Source organism: Crassostrea angulata, chromosome 10, assembly GCF_025612915.1.
Source record: "Crassostrea angulata isolate pt1a10 chromosome 10, ASM2561291v2, whole genome shotgun sequence".
Classification (NCBI taxonomy): Eukaryota; Metazoa; Mollusca; class Bivalvia; order Ostreida; family Ostreidae; genus Magallana; species Magallana angulata.
Genome location: NC_069120.1, coordinates 20,254,693 through 20,274,020, shown reverse-complemented (window position 1 = coordinate 20,274,020; position 19,328 = coordinate 20,254,693). Strand labels below are relative to the sequence as shown.

Sequence of the window (19,328 nt, the reverse complement as noted above, 5' to 3'; positions counted from 1 at the left end):
TATGACATGCATTAGAATCACTTTAACAAGACCTTGGACTTTCGGTAGCATGTAACTATCTTTTTTGCGTCTAAACAAGTAAAACATAACACAGGTTTCAAGTGAAATATACACAGATTGCGTAGTCTTAGGTCAAAATCCCGACAAATCTTGTTGATTTCAAATAGCCACAGCTGAGAGGTCAGCAATGAAATAGACAGACCTACGTCAAAATTGCCTCTGAAACACATGCCCAAATTCCAAGCTCCTGCTAAAATGGTTCTAAGTACAGTAAGAGTATTTACATAATCACAAAAGAGAAATTTATAGTTGAATGACTTAAACGAAAAATGAACAAAATGGAGGAGTAAGCCAGAAAATAAATATATAACTAGAAAATATCTACATACGGTACATATGCATGTACAAGTACATGTACATAATGTACATGCATGGTGTGTACAATACTTGGTTATTATTTCTGATCCATTGAAGTTCTCTGGTATACATCCGTTTACAGATACACGTGTGCATTTATTGCTAAATAGATGTGGTTTGGGTTTTGAAGTACAAGAAATATACTATACACTATAGTATACGATGCTAGATATTTTCAATAAAAAGGATTGCATGGGAGATCGAGGCACTATCCTAGAAAATAGTCGTTATCTAACTGTTGTTTATAAGCATCGGGAAGAGTTATTTTACTTTAATTGTAGAGATGTATTACTTCATTCATTCTTAGGAAGAGTCGCTATCAACCTTTCGCTTTATGGGGATTTCCTGCTACTGTAAAATTTTCGCATGACCGCGGATGTCATTTGGTTCCTGAGCTTGTAAAGGATATGGAGATACATGTATAATTTGCTGGTGACAGTCACATGCACATCATCTTGTTAAACAAAATTAGGGCTTTTGGTAAATCAATTCCGTTATCAAAAGTATAAAATATACGTTATAAAATTTCAAAAATTTGGATGTCTTAGAGGGAAAAATACATTTTCCAGGGTCTTTGTCTGTGTTAACACTAAGAATCGATTGTGTAATGTATATCCAAATACATTTCATTAATGACTTTTTTAATATTTAATTGTTCAGTTGCTGAATATTATATAAATTTAAGTAATGATGAATTCTTTGGATATTATGAGGTAGGATACGGTCGGGCGTGATCATATATATCATATATTATAGCCCGAAGCGCTTTATTAAATTTAATCACCCCCGACCGCAGTTGATCACCGTATAATACTCAGAGAATAAATTCTTATTCCTTAATTACATTCAGTGTGTATTTTCTCCTATATTACTTGAGCAACCCGATTGTACTTCTACGTTGTAGAAACTGACAGAGCTAAATTTTAAACGATCGAGTTCTAACCAGTTTATCGATTATTAGAAAGTTAACCTTTAGCAACCAGAGAAAAATCATGGACTGAATGCACGAAATAATCATGATGATGCAAGACTGAAATTCCCATTTATGAAGACTTGGCTGTTTCGTTTATGTAACGTTCTGATGTACGTTTTTATTTTTTGAATACATGTTTCTGCATAATATATTATATCGAGTACCTATATACACTTGAAATACACCTACAGTGTACATATAATCTGTGTACAGAAATGATCGAAATCTATCAATGATATGAGATAACTCGAGGTAATTCTCTTTGAAATTTCATTCTTAAATAATTATCAATGACTTTGGAACACATGGCTGTCTTGTAAGCAATATAAATTCTATGTGTATTGTATCCTTAGGCTTTTGCTCACCTGGCTTAAAAGGGTCAATTTTCATTAATCTAGTTTTATGTATGACCACTTTTCCGCCGTCATAGCCCACGGGGTAAAATTTTCAAAATGTTCTTCAAAACTACTAAGGAAACTTTATGATTTTTCTCCTAAAACGACAACGGACGTTATATTTTGGTTTTCGTGTTTATTGAAAATTAATTCTGCTATTACTATACATAAAGCGCACGTGCATGGACTGGACATTTTTGGCTGACACAGACTCTGAAAAAAAAATCATCCCAATAGACCAACCAAACGTCCACACGATCATATACGGCTTGAAAACAGAACATTAAATGTTTAAAAATTAGCATTAGGCCACATTTTGAATATTATATTTTCGCCAATATGTAAATATATCATTCTTGAAAAAGATCACTGCATTTTTATTTTATTTAATAAATCATTTTGACTGCTAGTATTATTTCGAATATATTGAATCTACAACCTACGGCGCCTGTTACTGCAAATTGCAAACAAACATTATTTAGCAAAAGATGATCTATGAATTTTTAAAATGGTGTCATTATTGTGTTGAATTTCATGTGAATTTTTTTTTCATTTGTTACGATCATTTAAATTCGATCACATATATATTATACTGGTAAAACATTACTGAATAAATGAATAATATTAAACGCGCAATGTGAATACACGATTTCCACAGCTCACGTAAAGAATTTTCAGCTAACATTTTTTTTCTGTTGAAAGTTATGAGGAAAGTACATTTTACATCTTTAAAATCAAGACTCTGTGTTTGTTTTGTTGATTTTTGAAAAACGATATTTCATAAACTATATGAATAACAACAAGGATATTGAAATTAATACCTTGGAATTCAGTTCTTGTTACAGTGAAGGGTCTATGCATAAATGATGATGTTTAGAAATATGTATCATATATCTATAATTAAATCATCGGGGATATTTGATGGCAAGAATGAAAAAAAAAACTTGATATCAGTTTTCAAATAGGCCTATTGATTTATTTTGGGGTAGCAATTGATAAACAAATACACGTTAGTTTGTTACGTGCTAAAAACAAAAATTACAAAATGTTATATGGTAAACGTACATGCATGAATATTTTATATATATAAAAATAAATTGTTTATTTTTTCAAAAGCAAAACATATGCAGTGATTCAATACATTCTTAAACCCGCGTTGTTCTCAAGTCATTGTGCGGATGCAGAAAAGTTTCAATGTGAATTTAGTACGTTTTAAATTTTGCAGAGGGTGGGGGTTTTTCAATTCTTTATTCGCTCAAGACCAGTTCACTGGTATTTGAGGTTCAAAATCAGTATATACAAATGTACATCCATTTCAGAGCCCCCTCCCCATACATGTAGATCCGCGCATGAATCAGTGTGTATAAACTGGTTCTCGTCAAAAAATATCGCCTGATAAAGGGAACCAATCAAGCATGGCTACGAAGCGTGTATCGGATGTTCAAAGTTCAGCAGAGATGGCTAGCGAAAAGAAGCAGAAGCAAGTTAGAGTGTGGGTCGATGGATGGTGAGTGTGACTGCATTGAATTGAAAAATTTATTTGTTTTTCCTATCTGATTACACTTTTGCACGTTTTCTCAAATTGATTGTGCAGTTACCGTGTACCTTACTCAGTTACTCGGTTATAAAAATTGTTTTTGAAATTATATTTTTGTGCAATACAGAATGTACACAAGAGCATGATGAAAATTGATTTCTTGCAATGATCTTTAATCTGATTCGATGCATCTTTGTTATTTGAATTGAATATCCTTCGAATTTAGTTTATCGATTTTTGTGTTTCATACATGATTGTGTGTTACTCGACAGATGACAGTAGGCAGGAAATATTCACCGGTAAATATTAATAAAGATATATTTTGTTTCACTATATTTTGTAACCCCCCGTTATTTTTTTTACAGTTTTGATATGGTTCACTTTGGCCATGCAAATGCCATTAGACAGGTAATGTATACATCTCTCTCTCTCTCTCTCTCTCTCTCTCTCTCTCTCTCTCTCTCTCTCTCTCAGTAATGAAATTTAACATATAATACATTACGATGTTATATTATCATGTATATTCTTTTATTAACTGTATAATTTAGGCGAAGCAAATGGGAGATTATCTGATAGTTGGAGTGCATTCAGATGGTATGTATTACATGTATTAAAAACTTTTATATATAAAATTTTATTACTACGAAACTCGAATAAAATGAACTCTGATATAGCGAATTATGGCTATAACAAATTCTTATTCATGTCACAGCAAAATTCTTATATAAACCTTTAGAAAGTTGCGGTACATACTGACTATATTAAATGAATTTACAGCTATAACAAAGTAATTTTAACCCCCTGCTGGCAAACCTTTAACATATTTTATCATCCATATACCAAATTTTTTCACTTACAAATTTCATTGAACACTTCATACGATGCATATCTTAAAATTCAAATTAAAAAAATAACACAGTGTATTAATTAATTATAAATCTTAAAAAAAAAAAAATGTATGAAAATGTTATGTTAGTATTATGATTTGTATATGGTGTTATTATTGATTTTATAAGCTACAATAGTGTGAAATACTTTCAGCTTACTATTTTATAACGATTCGTTATAAGATTTCATACAAATTCACTATAAATGTATAAGGAGTTATTATAATCAATATTTATGCAAAAGTTAAGATGAAAAATGCTTTAAATGTTTTAACGTCATACATGTAAAAGAGTTAATGCAAAACAACAACAAAAATATGACAATACAGTGGCAATGGAAGTTTGTGAATGTTTGATGATTGTTGTGCTGTTCATTATTAATCCATATATATATTAAATTATGTGTATTTGATTCACAGAGGAAATATCCAAGCACAAGGGTCCCCCAGTTTACAATGAACAAGAAAGATACAAGATGGTTCGAGCCATAAAGTGGGTAGATGAGGTATATATCCAAAATTATGGAGACTGTTTGTCCTAATTATGATAATTTTTATCATTAAGATCAATATTATTGAGACCCAGCATATTTTATTGTTGGGTAGGATATTGACAAACTCTTTTGTTGTCTAATTATCTTGCATATGTTACAGCTAGAACTAGACCTTAAAGAATTATCCATCACGTGTAGAGCTTCTAAACTCAAGAGTCTTGCAAATATTTAAAATAAAACTTCAATTAGTTACAATGTTTTACTTCTTTTTGAGCATATTTATGCTTATTTATTATTCATCAGTTCTTATTTTGATATCCAGTTCATCCTTTGCAGAAATCATGATTTCTCCTAAATATGAAAAATAAACTAAATTGAACTATGTTGACAGGTTGTAGAGGACGCACCTTATGTCACTACATTAGAAACACTTGAAAAATATAACTGTGATTTCTGTGTTCATGGAGGTATGTTGATTGTTTACTCATGTAATAGTTTTATGTGGTGCTTTTGAAATAATTGATAAATCAAGAATAATTCTTTAAATTTTTTCTTTCCTTAAATTGATAGCTAACATTGATTATAGCACAATGTATAAAAGCATTGACTACAAATTTGTAAGTCTTACTTGAGTTCAAATCCCACTGGGGTTTTTACATTTTTTAACCTCTCCAAAATTTATCAAAACATATTTTTTGGTCAAATATTGACAAATTTTACTAAACCAGTGAAAGTCTTTTTAATATTAAAATGTACTTTCATCCAAATGGTATTGTTTAGAAATTGGTCTAATGTTTTCAGAAAGGCAAGTGCAAACTACAATATACAAATGATTCTTTACTGAAATGAAAATATCTTAAAATGATCAGATGCAATGGGGGATAATGATTCTTGTCATACAGACTTTCAACATCTGTTTTGTTTTAGATGACATCACAGTGACAGCTGATGGAACCGATACTTACCATCTGGTCAAAGCAGCAGGAAAGTACAAGTATGTCTTCATTTATCTTTCTTACGTGAAATTGAAAAATGTCCACACCTTCTATTGATTGTTTATGGGCGTGTTGATAACAGATGGCTAGCAAGAAATACTTCCTTACAAAATTTCTTTTTTAAGCATATAGGAAATCAAAAGTGTTTTCGGCTGTCAAATCAGATCAATCAGAATTAATTATAGCTTCCCTAGTATAGATGTAGTTTCATATAAAAAAAAAAAAAAAGGATTTTCTTTTTAGATTATATTTCATATTGATCCAGTTTTACCAAAAATATAAACTTCAATGGGGCTCCTTCAATTGTGTAGAATGTAAAACGCTATTTAATAAAAAGTTTACAATATTTTCATTATTGTTTCTAACTTTTGTAGAGAATGCAAGAGAACAGCAGGAGTATCAACTACTGATCTTGTAGGAAGGTACATTCTTTATGAGAAATTTTTGATATGGGAAAAGATTTTAAAATCTTAGTTACTGTAAATTTAATATTAGAATAGATATTTTTATCTAATGATTGAAACTGATTAGATTGTCATACAATAATGTTTATACATGCCATATATCCCAAATTTTGCGTGATTCTCGCAATTTGACATCATCAAAAATACGAATCACGTATAAAGTTTTCAATGGACTACTGTAGGATGTTACTGGTGACCAAATCACACCATGAAAGAGACGAAGAGAAGGCTGTGGACAAGAACCAAGCCGGAGACATTGGATCAGTAAGTAAACCTCTCGGCTTATGTATGTTCAGTTTGGTTTTCCCAATGGACAGTATGAGTACTTTCTTGTTAAAATATCATCTATGGAATTGTATATGGAAAGAAGATTTTGTTATACATGTATATGTGTAATTTGCTTTGCTAATGCACATGTTAAAGAACATATTCTTTTGTACCAAAAAAATATTTAGATATTTTATACAAGTATTAAAGCATTTTATATGAACCACATCAGCGCCAGCTTTGCTAGAGCCAAAAAAAATTATGTCAATCATGTGAAAAAAAATACTGAATTGTCTCAGTAAAAAGTTTTTGAATTTCACCCATCATGCATGGACATATATATAAACTTAAAAAACATTTCTTTATTCTATTTAGAGAAAAAAAAACAATTTATTTCAATAAGAATATAATAGCTATAGCTATATAAAATACTGGAAAACTTTTTTAGTGCAAACATGGATGTAGAAAAAATTGCTGATGTTTAGCAAAATATTGTTGGAGCCTTAGCAACATTCTTAACAACTCCCTTTTATGTACTACTGGTGATCTACCAGGACTACTGTCAACACATAACAACTGTTTTTATTATACTTTCATGTTAAATACTGAAATCTGATCAGTTGGTAATCCCAATCCGTTCTATTACCCTCAGCGTTAGCAACGCACTTGGCAATGGGTAACACAACGAATTGTTACATGCACGTATTTTATGTGTGTACGGTTCGCCTTAGAATTCACTTCATTTGTGTAAAAAAGCAGTAAAATTTTCTTTAAAATTAAGACATTCAGTATAATAAAATAAATAGTGTCTGTTTGGGAGGGTAACTGTTGAAATTGACACCCCTCGAAAACCATTGTCAACCGATGTCTCGGGGTGTCAATTTCAACAGTTACCCTCCCAAACAGGCACATTTTATATAGTGTGAATATTGTCATTTATTTTTGACAATTAAGAAAATAAAAACAGACTAAAGGGGAGGTCTTGTAGTGAAGTCATTCGATATTGGATGTAGGATCAAATAAAGTATGAAATGTGACCTCTCCTGCGCAAAACCAAAATGTGTAAATTATAGACAGCATATTCATACAACAAAATATTAATAAAAACAATACATGTTTGCTAATTTAAATAAAATGGTATCATTATAACAAATAGATATAACCAATTTAATAAATTTTTGTCTCTGAAATGTTAAGAATATTAAAGTTTCCTTAATCCCTATATCTATTTAACAATTTTATTATAAACTTGATAAACACAACAAATAAAGTAAAGTTAATCTACAGATCCCTAGGCCTTTGCTATAAGTGAGTTAATTTTACTGTAAGTTTGTTTTAATTATAATTTAACAGGTATTTGATAATACAATGTAAAGAAAGGGAGGGTAATTACTACATGTACATGTATTTTTTATAATAATGCTTTATTTTCTTATATATTGTCTTTTAGGGAATGGTAACGTTGACTATTTTATTTTTTAATGCCTTTTAACTTTCATAATACACATGTATGAAATCAGTGCAACTTTCAAAAATTACCATACATAAATATATGAGTATATACACATTGATGCTGCATTTAAATGTTTCCGCAATTTTAATACATGTATCTTAAAAGCCGAATCTTTTTATATTTTTTTTTCTTTGGGGAAGGGGGGTAGTTACTTATCTTTAATACAATACCCATTAATAGGCATGTCTGTGGTCATTGAGAACTGAGCTGAACCCCCTTGTCTTTCCTTAATGAGAGAAAGCACTGGTTTTGTGCAAATACTTCTACTTTGTTTGAATCATATTAATTTGTGGGGCTTATGTACATGTGTAGTAAAAAACAATCATTGTTTTATGTGGCTAGAATTTTTATCAATAACCTACCCAATTAAAATAATAACTTCAGTGTAAATAATGGATGCTAAATTTAAGTTTAAATCCGTAGGTAAAATGTATCCATGAATTAAATGAACATTTTTAACCACTGCAAACAATGATTTCACAGTAGTTTAAAACCAGATGGTGCACAACTATCCTTCATTTCATATAACTTGCACGCTCATTTTATTCAAAATAATAGGTTGATACAGACATGTACTATGTACACATGTGGATTTATATATGGAAATGAATATGATAGCCCAATTACCAGGGACAGCATTGTTTCACATTTTTTTTTCTGTTCAAATTTTTATTGATCAGGTTGTTCAAGTTAGAAAATCCATCAGGAGATCAATATCTTGTGTTGGTTTCCTTCCCTAATTAATGCATTGTTTATTAATTTTTAAGCTTCAGCAAGGTTTTAAATTGAATACATTTTCTTGCTAGCAATATTGAAAATTAAAAATTGTCATCTCATAAAGTTTCAAATTGTATATATACATATGTGCTTGTATGGTAGTTTCATAACTGAGTTGTATATGCTTGTGTATTCATGTAGAAATTTGATTTTTAAAGATACTTAATTTGATATTCTACTTTGTATGCATTTTATGCATTTGATAGTTTGTTTCTTTTGCTTTTTACTTTTTTTTGGAGGGGTGGTAGAGGTTGGCCCAGTCTGAATATTTTGTACCTCTCCTGAATAAATTAATTACGGTAAAACGGAGTTCATGACATTAAACTAGACAACATTGAGATGGTGATTATGCATCTCAAAAGGCCCTGCTTCAATAATGGACAGTAGGATAAAAATAATTTCAGAGAATTTTACTTTGACCTTGACCTTTAACTTAGAAATGTTCCAGCTGCTAAAGAACTAAATCAATCTCATAACTCCTTACATACAAGCAATTTTGACCAATCTGCACAAGATCAAGCAAATGGGAAATAATCTACGGTCTAAAAACTGATTATAATGAAATCCGCCATTAACCAAAAAGCTCTGTTTAAGAAAAGTATTCGCTGAAAAGGGCTGGATAGTGGAGAGGATATATATGCTCCAAAGGATTTTTCATCTTCGCTAGCCAAGGATTTTGGTCCACTCTACTCCCCATAAACCCTTGGCAGATCTCATTACGAAAACTCTGTGATGCGGTGGCGCTATCTATCTTGAGTTGTGCCCCTTGCATATTTACATTGTAATCAAATAAAACAATGGTTAATATACACGCTACGGCATAAATACAACTTGAAAAACGTGGACTAGCCAGAATCGGAACATAATTAACAATGCTATCAAATAGGAAAGAAGATATAACCTAGAGAAAGCAAGGAATGTTTTATTTATAGTGTTTGTAGGGACCTGTAACAGGCGTGAGAAAGTCACTAATATATGAAAGCATTCATGCAACAAAACCAGGTATCGTCATGAATTCTGTGGATAATAATTACTTAAAATACAGCTCATTGAACATTTAAAAGAAATAACCATAAGCATAAGGGATATATTAACGGGATAGGCAACTTCTACATTCGCCAGATTTACTTCCCATACTATCACGAAAGCCTTGCATGACAACTTTGTAAATCTCTGTTCAATCCCTTGCAGTCAAATATATTGTTTTCTTTTAAGTGATCCAGTTAGACCATCGTTAGAAAGACACTGTACTCGAGCACTTGTGCCTCTACTTGTTAAAAGCACCAATTGTTTTTCCAAAGATCACACGTGACACTTGACCTATAAATATCAATCAAGGTCACTGCATACCCTTTGATCAAAGGCACCATGTGGGTGAAGTATGTGGGAGAAGTATGAGACAGATTAGGCAAAGGGAGAGAAGATATTCTCTGGACAAGGATTTTTCATACACAACATTATTTTGTTATGACCTTCACATATGACCTTAAAAATTGGTTTAAGGTCCCTACACACCCTTTATTCAAAAGCTCTGTTTATGTGAAGTATGAGCCAACTAGGGCTAAGAAGAAAGTATATATGCTCTGAAAAAAAGGATTTGCACATGGTCTGACCTACAAATGTCATTCAAGGTCACTGCACACCTTTTAACAATAGAGTGAGTATGAGCCAGATTGGACCAAGCGGAGAAGAGATATGACACTTTCTTCAATCAGCTGTCGCTTGCCAAATTTATTCATGCACTCTCATTGGTTAATTTTGTTGATCAAGATAACTCGTATTTTAGAGGGATATTCAAACGATGAGTGAAGAAGTTCTTATAACATTGTGAGTATATATGTGTTAATTTTCATATCTATGTAGAACCATTTTAAGAAGACCTGGGACATTCAGTAGGATGTGACTGTATTTCTTGCATCAAAGCAAGTTTTAATATCATTTGAATATCCCTCTAAAATAAGAGTTTGTATACATGTTATCTTGATCATGCAACATTAAATTGGCCAATGAGAGCACAACAGATGATCGAAGAAAGTGTCACTGGAGCGCGTAAAAACTTCTAAAATTGTTGCTGATGTTTAAATTTTGCAGGTATTTCTAAAAACTATGGTCCTTTACTGATATATTGAAACCTAAGAGTGCAAGGTTTAACATCCGAGAAAAATTAATATGTGGTAATCGAAATCGGGAGTTAGCAATTTTTTTTTTTTGAGTTTTCATTCCTCCCTTGTGTATTTTATTGTATAGCTATTGTGGTAGATATAAAAAAGTGAAAAACTTTGTGACCACCTGTGGTATACTCCCAAAAATGTAGATCAATTATATCAGGGACAGACATACATGTACATCCCAGATTATATGCATAGTATGTTAATTGCTTCTTAAGATACCCCCAGTACAAGTACTTAATTTTGTTTTGCTTGATGATTAAAGTTTTGGCATCTTTCATTGATCTTCTGTGTGCATTTGTTATAATGCTTGTAATAATTCACATAATACAAGTCATGTATCTTATTTAATCAGATCGAGTTATTTAATGTAAAAACTTGGATTACCCCAGTGGTGTTCCGAGTTTAAAAAGATTCAGAAGGAAAATAGAATGCCACCATTGAATAGTTATGATGACCATTCACAATGGGCAGTTAACTCAATAACTATTTCACAGTTAGATAGGGTATTATGTTCATTCATTGTAATTTTACATAGAAAAGAATAGCAGAGGTACAAATGTACTATAAAACAAAATATGACTCCCCTGGGTACAAAAAGTTAGAAAATGAGATAATGTGATCTGATATCATGATGTTGATTTATTTACATTATTGGTTTTCCCTTCTCAGGGTAGCACTGCCTCGAGTCCCTGGACTGGTGTGTCACAATTCCTCCCAACCTCCAACAAGATCATCCAGTTCTCCTCCGGAAAGGAACCCAAACCTGGCGACAAAATTGTCTATGTGGCAGGGGCTTATGATCTCTTCCATATCCTTTTATTAATGAATGGGTTTATTTAAAACTGAAGACTTTTGTGAAATCATTATATTTTGGGATTTTGGGATAAAGACAATCAATTTATATTACCGGTAATCAGAAGTTCATGAAGTTGATAAATTAAAGAAATCAATGTACGTTGCAACCTTAACTCATTGTATACATCTAGGACATTTAGATTTTCTAGAAAAGGCCAAAGCAGAGGGGGACTTTGTGATAGTTGGACTACATACAGACCCTGTAAGTAACATTCTTTCAATTTATAACTGTGACAGTTGATACTTGATATTAATTTAATATCATTTGGCAACCTTATAATTAAAGTAAACCTCAAAAACTGTTTGATTTTGAGGAATAAAATGCCTAAATATATTGATTAATGGTTGAATAATAATTTTGACAGTATACAGTTTTGCATGTAAATTTATTACCTGGTACTGTTTTCTTCTCTCAAAGGCTGTAAACAGATACAAAGGCTCGAACTACCCAATCATGAACTTGCATGAAAGAACGCTAAGTGTGTTAGCTTGTAGGGTGAGTCTAAGTACACAGTATACTGTAAACCAACTTTTATTCGTGTGCGAGAAATTCTCGCAAGGTTAGCGAGAGCCTTGTTGTCACGAATATTTCTCGCCGCAAACCAATCCTTTGTCTGTAGTTTTTATAACAATACAGGTCTGGATAAGGCTTGGTCGCGAACATTAGTCGTCGTGAACGAGTTTATCGGCAGTTGATTGCGAAATAAAGTCGCCGCGAATAAAAATTGGTTTACAGTAGTTCCAATTTCTTACAAATAAAAGGTGTGGGATTTGTGAGAAATATTCAGTTAAACCTCTGCTTGCATATCTGGACTAACATGTTCTATTTACAGTATGTGTCAGAGGTTGTTATTGGGGCTCCTTATGCAGTGACAGCTGATCTCATGGACCACTTTAAGGTGACTTTTCACAGATATTCCATTTTCAAAGAATGTTTTTTTGCCACATGAATATATGAAAGAGAAAATGTTTCTGAAAGAAGAATATAGCTCATTTATTAATTGTAATTGGTACATTTTAGTCTGACTGAAAAAATAGATTGAAAAATAGAATCCAGTTGTGCTTTTTTGCCCTTAAATTAAAGTGACAGGTATTATATACAGGTTGATGTCGTCTGCCATGGACAAACTCCCATCATGCCCGATGTTGACGGTGCTGATCCTTATGCTGTATGTACATTGTACATTGTATTTCATATTTCTAATTCTACTGACAGTGGTGGTTGTAGTGCCAACCTGTTATTACCATTTTTGAGGGGTTTTTCATCTTTATTTAGGAGCCAAAAAAGAGAAACAAATTCAAGCTGTTGGACAGTGGATGTGAACTGACAACACAGATGATCATAGAGAGAATCATTTCTCATAGGTACGAAATTGTTGATCATAAAACACCCATTTAGGCTCATTTTACAGCATAGAAACTGATTTTGATAATACGTGTACCAAGTTATTATTTGTTGAAAATTGCTGCTATGAAATAGAAGATCTTCTATTTCTATCAATAAAACATCTTGTGTCATTTGATTAGTATCAATGCAGGGATGCTACTCACGACAGCTTGTTATCTCCATTGCTTAACTTTGATACGTTTGCATAAAAATGGTTTAAATCTAATCGTACTGATTGATATCATACAGGTTAACATACGAGTCCCGCAACAAAAAGAAGCAGGACAAAGAACTGAAGATTCTTGCCATGTTGGAAAGAGAAAACAGTGGATAAAAGCCATAAAGAAAAAGTGCTCAAGACTATTTTCTTGACTGAATTTAATATGTAGATTAGAGACGGCAGACCTAACATTTTACTAAATAAATGGGGTCCTTTTCTGTACTTAGAACTTTTCAAATAGATACATGTATTGTATACTGGTATTAATGTTAAGGCATGGTATATTGTAAGACAGTTTGATTTTGTTTTGTTTACTAGTTTAGATGTCTCAAGCTTTTTGACACCAGACATCGATCAGTAAGTGTAGAATATTGATGCATATAAACCAGCTCTGTTTGGTGGTTATATGCTGCTATTGGTTCATCCCATTTATTATGAAGATGAACTCAAATAATGCTGATCAAACAAAAGAAACCACATGTACATGTATGACTTAGCAGCTTTTCATTTTATTTCACTATTTTGAAAACCAAACTCAGTTTTTATTTCCTACTCTGTGATCAATGTTCTTATTTATTGCTCTTGTTTATATAGTATAAACACTTATTGTTAGGTTTTACTTAACAAATAAGAACACAACTTCATATTGAAGTAAGTTTATTATATGATTTCCTTTGTTTTCTCTCTGTGAGAAAGTTTCTACTTGAATTCAGATTTTAGAAAGAATACTATAATAGCCTGAGAACAAACATCCTTGCTGTAATAATCTCAGACTGTTCTTTTCTGTTGATATTTCATATACATGTAATTTCGAGTCATATTTATTTGCATTCTCTAAGAGAAATATTATAGTTAGCAAAGATATGGCAGTGCAATTATATGTTATAGTAAATATTAGTATTTATCTATGTGTGTTTTACAGGATTATGTTATTTTTATTTAACATTTTTATCAAATTTCTTATACTTGTGTGCTGCTGTGTAAAATTTTTATTCTGCTTGACAGGAGAGCTTGTGATATCATACTATATATATTTGTAAATTATTATTTTTTTTTTGCGTTTAAATACATGTTGTTTCAATGTCTCCGTGAAATCCGGATTCTTTCAAGTACATTAGCATGTGTATCTTATGGTGGGAAAAGTTTTTATTGCATTTTCCTTATGTGTATTTGCTTTACCTTAATTTCCAGCATTCTTGGAAAAGCATTATTGCTATGGCTTTAAAATGTCTGTTTATCGAGCTCATTTACACATGAAGTCAAATTAAATAGCGTCACAAAGTAATATTTAATATTATCTTCAAAGAAAGTGTATTGTCTCATTTATCTTCACTTATTTTGACAACATTCGATCATTCCATTGGGTAAATGTATTTTGACAATCCTTGCATAATACTGAAATAAATTTTGGGTAATAAGCAACTTTGTTTTCGTATAATATATGTAAGAAATTTTCATAATGAACATGTAGGGCTAAAGTGCAATCAGTTATGGTAGTATGTGACAATGGAAGTGGTCTTGTAAGACATAGAAACCTTGTGTCAAGTTGTTACACAATTTATGTGTATTTATATATGTGCATGTATTTGCAACAAGCTAATGCATGTACCAGGTACATGTATACAAATTTGTGCAGTTAATTAAGAAGGGAGAAATTGCAAATTATCAGGTCAAAGTAAAGTTTTATTTTGAGAGCGGTCGAATCAGGGATCTATTCAGCGAAGTCAACTCTCACAAAAATTAACATAATACGGATAGGGTATCTTGGCAAGTGCTTGTGAGCACTAGGGCCGGCTAAGCTTATCAATAATTTTACTCCTCACCACTCATAAAAGATTGAAAGAGGAAGGGGTGTTCAAATTATGGTTAATACCTGGTACCCCCTCTTTCAATGGAGGTAAAAATGTTACACTTTTATAGCAGATAATATGTTGCAGCAAAGTTGTAATCATAAGCTGATAAGGAAAAAGATGTATATTAATATGAGAATATTTAGAAGCTGGGTTTCAGTACTTTACATGAGAGTCAAAACATACTTTAACATCAATGTCTCATCGTGCAATATTTAATTGCATGTACCCTTTGAATAGGAAAATGTACAATGTTTCAGATGGTGAAAGTTTGAACAATCATCCAGTGATTCAGATATGCTCTAAATCACTAACAATAAGAAATGCAGTCCTAGCTGCTACTTTGTAACACAAATGCCTTAAATACAGTCATGTATTACTGTGTACTGGGAAATATTCACGCCATTTTATTTTGCTCCTTTCGCCCTTGTTGTCAGCGGGCGAATTTTAGACTGGGCGAATGCCAGTATCTCAGATTTATTCTCTTTAAACACCACTATGTCTGGGCAAATTCAAAACAGGGTGAAACCATTTGCTGGTGAAGAAGGCAAAAATAACCCTGAATACAGTAATTCGTTAAAACATTTGAAGTGCTAAATTCCAAGCTATGATTAATTTGCAAAATTTGCAAATCGAAGCCAATGCCCACATGTAAACTTTTGTGAAAAATATCCTTCATATCCTTCTTTAGAAATTGGAGACAAAGAAAATTTGCATATGATTTATTTCTTATAATACACGTATCACTTCAAGATACTAATGTTGCTACTTGCATCTCTATGAAATAGTCCCATTTGTCACATGTTACAGTAGCATCCACTCATATAATGAAGATAAACACACATAATATACATGTATGTCCAAAACATTGCAGATAATGGATTTATATTCTCTCTGATAACCAGATTGCTCCTATGCACCCAACCTTGATCACTTGTGAAAGAGCATCATACAAGGGTGCCTGAAAGATGAAACATAAAGAATGATTTAAAACATTTAATTCAAAATGCAGTTCAGTACCATTTCTAAACTAGATATCATTGAGATGGTGACCATCTCAAAGGGTCTACCTTTAATGGAGGACATTATGGTAAAAAAAAAAAAGCACACAGTTTTGGGGTACTTTGCTTGACCATAACCTCTGACCTAGCAATTTGTTCAAGATCACTGCATATTCTTTATCAAAGACTGATAGTTAGAGCACAGGAAGGAAAATTCGGTCTTGACAAGGATTTTACACAAAGGTCTGCCATGACCTTGACATTAATCATAGAAAACTGCAAGTCTTCTACCTACAAGCAGTCTTATGGTAAACTGTGAGCAATGCTGAGCCAATGGGAGAAAAAATATCCTTCCAACAAGGATTGTCCCACTCCTTTCTTTGATGAGTACTGTATTTGATTTTGTGGGTCACTTAACAATGATTTCCACAAATTTGTGGTTCAACAAGTAATGGATAGCTCACTTAAGATGGAAAATATCTTCACAATTTCTTTTTGTAGCTCAATAGGCAACTCACCTTTTCTGCATCATGTTCTAACCCAGTATCGTGGTGATGTAGCTCATCATCTCGAAACTTGCTCAATTTCTGTAATTTAGGAAGTAAAAGCTAGATATATTTTTAAATAGACCATGAATATAAAGATTAAAGGTCCAGTAATTGTCATGTAACTTTTTTTATGATATACTTTTTATACAGACAATAAACCAAGTATTATATGTGAGTGAACAATATATCAAGAGATTCATGAGCATGCAACCTCTGCTCTAACTAGGATTTTGTCATCGAGAATTGTAACAGTTTAGCTTTCCACTAGTCATTCAAAGCAAAATTTGATTAATAAAACTTTGTTTTCAGTTTATGATATGTACTGTAAACCAACTTTTATTCGCGTGCAAGTAATTTCCGCGAGGTTTGCGAGAGCCTCGTCGTCGCGAATACTTCTCGCCGCGAACGTATGGTTTTTATAACAACACGGGACAAGATAAGGCTTGGTCACGAAAAGAAGTCATCGCGAACCACTTTATAAGAAGTGAATCGTGAAATAAAGTTGTCGCGAATAAAAGTAGGTTTACAGTATATGGTAGTTACAATATGAACTATTTAATTTAGATTTTTGTTTTCAATAACTGCATAAAAAATGTCAGAAAATTTGAAGAAATGGGCTTTAAACTAAAGTTGTTGTATAGAGCATCAATAAAAACCTCAAAATCCTCAAACAATATTACAAAGAATCTTTGCCATCCTTTTCTAATAAAAATTTCAGATTGCATCAAAAGTCTTTACTCTAACTTACTTTTATAAGTTCTTTGTGTTTTTCAGGGTCATCTTCCATCAGGTCCCGAATTTGACTGTAAAATAAAATTGGAAAAATATAAACCATAAACCACAATTACAGTGAGCAAAGAAAGTACCTAACCTAATAAAAAAATACATGCTTATAACTTTTCCTCCTCTACACATACCTGTGCATGCAAAGGTACAATACATTATAAAATTACTTCTATGTGACAAGCAGAACAAAGTTAATCCACAAGTGAAAAAACACCCAATGAATACCCTTGTATTTGACAATTCTAAACAGAAAGTTACCCATTTGCAGGTTTAATTATCAAAATTCAAATAGGAGGTATTTGGGTGAGTAGTTGACTATTTATGTCTATTTTTATAATGGACAATGTAAGATTTGACTGGTACCTGTTATAATGTTCCCCAATGACGGACTCCACTGCCACTGTACAGGCCATAGCTCCTTCCTTCCCAAGCAAAGCTGTACCTGCTCCTACAAAATATCAAATCAATCTCCAGTTAGTTAATCTATTTATAGACATACATGTAATAAATGCCTGTAAGCATAACTGTACCTGCTTCTATGAAACATTTAATCAATCTTCAGAGAACTAATCTACATACAGACATACTTGTAATAAATCCAATGTCATGCAACAAAGACCTCCTAAATATTTGTACCTAAAGCAAATCCAGCGATGTTCCAAAGTGGTAGTAATGCTGTGGGCCTCACTCTCTTCTCTACAATCAGCTTGTTAAACGTCTCAAGATGTTCTTGTTCTTGCTCTTTCATTTCCTTTTAAAAAAAATGTGGCGATACTTGTACTGATTCAAAATACATAAACTTTTACTACATAACACTGCATGAAGGGAATATTGAGTATCTTTCTTTCAATGTCTACTGTAGTTTAACCCTTGAGCTTTGATATTTTAACTTCAAAATCCATTAAAGGTCCTCTACCAAGTATATACAAGTCTAATTCAATGGAAAAATAGTATTGCCAATATTGGCAGTTAATTGCCAAAATAATATGGATAAGTCATTAAGAAAAGCAAACTGAAGGTTTCGATTCAGCCTCGGGTGATCGAAAATAGATTAGGGGCTAGTTTTGATTGACACTTCCCCTAGTTCTAACTTCTACAATAACATACCTGTATAATGGGTCCTACAGGAGTATTGCCCAACACTGCAATTTGTCCAGCATAAATTCTATCAGCTCCCAGTTCTCCAGCTTGATCAACCCTAATTATGCGACTCAATAGTTTTCTTGTTTTTTCATCTTTTGCTCGCTGGCTGATGCGCCTTATGCTCATTTGACATATTAGAGGGAAAGACATTTCGTAATATTCAGATTTCTTTAAAGTTACAAAACACGTTTTCTGCGTTATGAAACTCAAACTGTCAATCAGAAATGGTTTATGACAGGTTCATTTATCTGTTACCTGTAAGCAAAAAAAAATAATCATCAACACTTTTCATATATTTATAATGATGTTAACCTGCATCTCTTTATGATTAAGAATCTTATGCAACGATAGAAAAAAATCTTCCGAATTTTCTCGATGACATTTTGACCATATCGCGTGTAAATTCGAAGTATTGCGACAAATATACATTATTTTATGCTTACATTAGATGACATGTCACCTTCCAGATTATTTATCCATGCTTTTTCAGTGAACTACAGGTCACAGGCAGTGCCAAACTTGAAACGCGTCTTCTGTCACGCACACAACTTATATACTACTTTCGGTCTTGTGTCACAAAACCGAAAGTATGCAGGTCCGCACAGAATATGTTAAACCTAAAAAGATTCGGTATTTGACTATATTGTTA

At 32.2% G+C, this 19,328-nt stretch overlaps 2 protein-coding genes across 2 annotated transcripts; one reads left to right on the top strand and one right to left on the bottom strand.

Annotated features, from left to right (window-relative positions):
• Window positions 1-3,163: 3,163 nt before the first annotated feature.
• Window positions 3,164-14,773, top strand: LOC128166805 (ethanolamine-phosphate cytidylyltransferase-like). Its single transcript, XM_052832190.1, has 15 exons — window positions 3,164-3,292; window positions 3,688-3,730; window positions 3,871-3,916; window positions 4,629-4,714; window positions 5,094-5,169; window positions 5,630-5,696; window positions 6,072-6,119; window positions 6,344-6,425; window positions 11,559-11,699; window positions 11,872-11,946; window positions 12,163-12,240; window positions 12,578-12,643; window positions 12,848-12,913; window positions 13,021-13,109; window positions 13,381-14,773. Exons 1-15 carry the CDS (start codon window positions 3,201-3,203, stop codon window positions 13,463-13,465), a joined length of 1,140 nt encoding a protein of 379 aa, XP_052688150.1. The 5' UTR covers window positions 3,164-3,200; the 3' UTR covers window positions 13,466-14,773.
• A 1,134-nt stretch (window positions 14,774-15,907) lies between these two features.
• LOC128166156 (5-demethoxyubiquinone hydroxylase, mitochondrial-like) lies at window positions 15,908-19,276 on the bottom strand. The gene is made up of 7 exons (XM_052831138.1): window positions 19,123-19,276; window positions 18,644-18,934; window positions 18,173-18,287; window positions 17,900-17,984; window positions 17,499-17,553; window positions 16,721-16,789; window positions 15,908-16,162 (listed from the first exon to the last, which is right to left on the bottom strand). Exons 2-7 carry the CDS (start codon window positions 18,827-18,829, stop codon window positions 16,085-16,087), a joined length of 588 nt encoding a protein of 195 aa, XP_052687098.1. The 5' UTR covers window positions 18,830-18,934; window positions 19,123-19,276; the 3' UTR covers window positions 15,908-16,084.
• Between the last annotated feature and the right edge of the window lie 52 nt (window positions 19,277-19,328).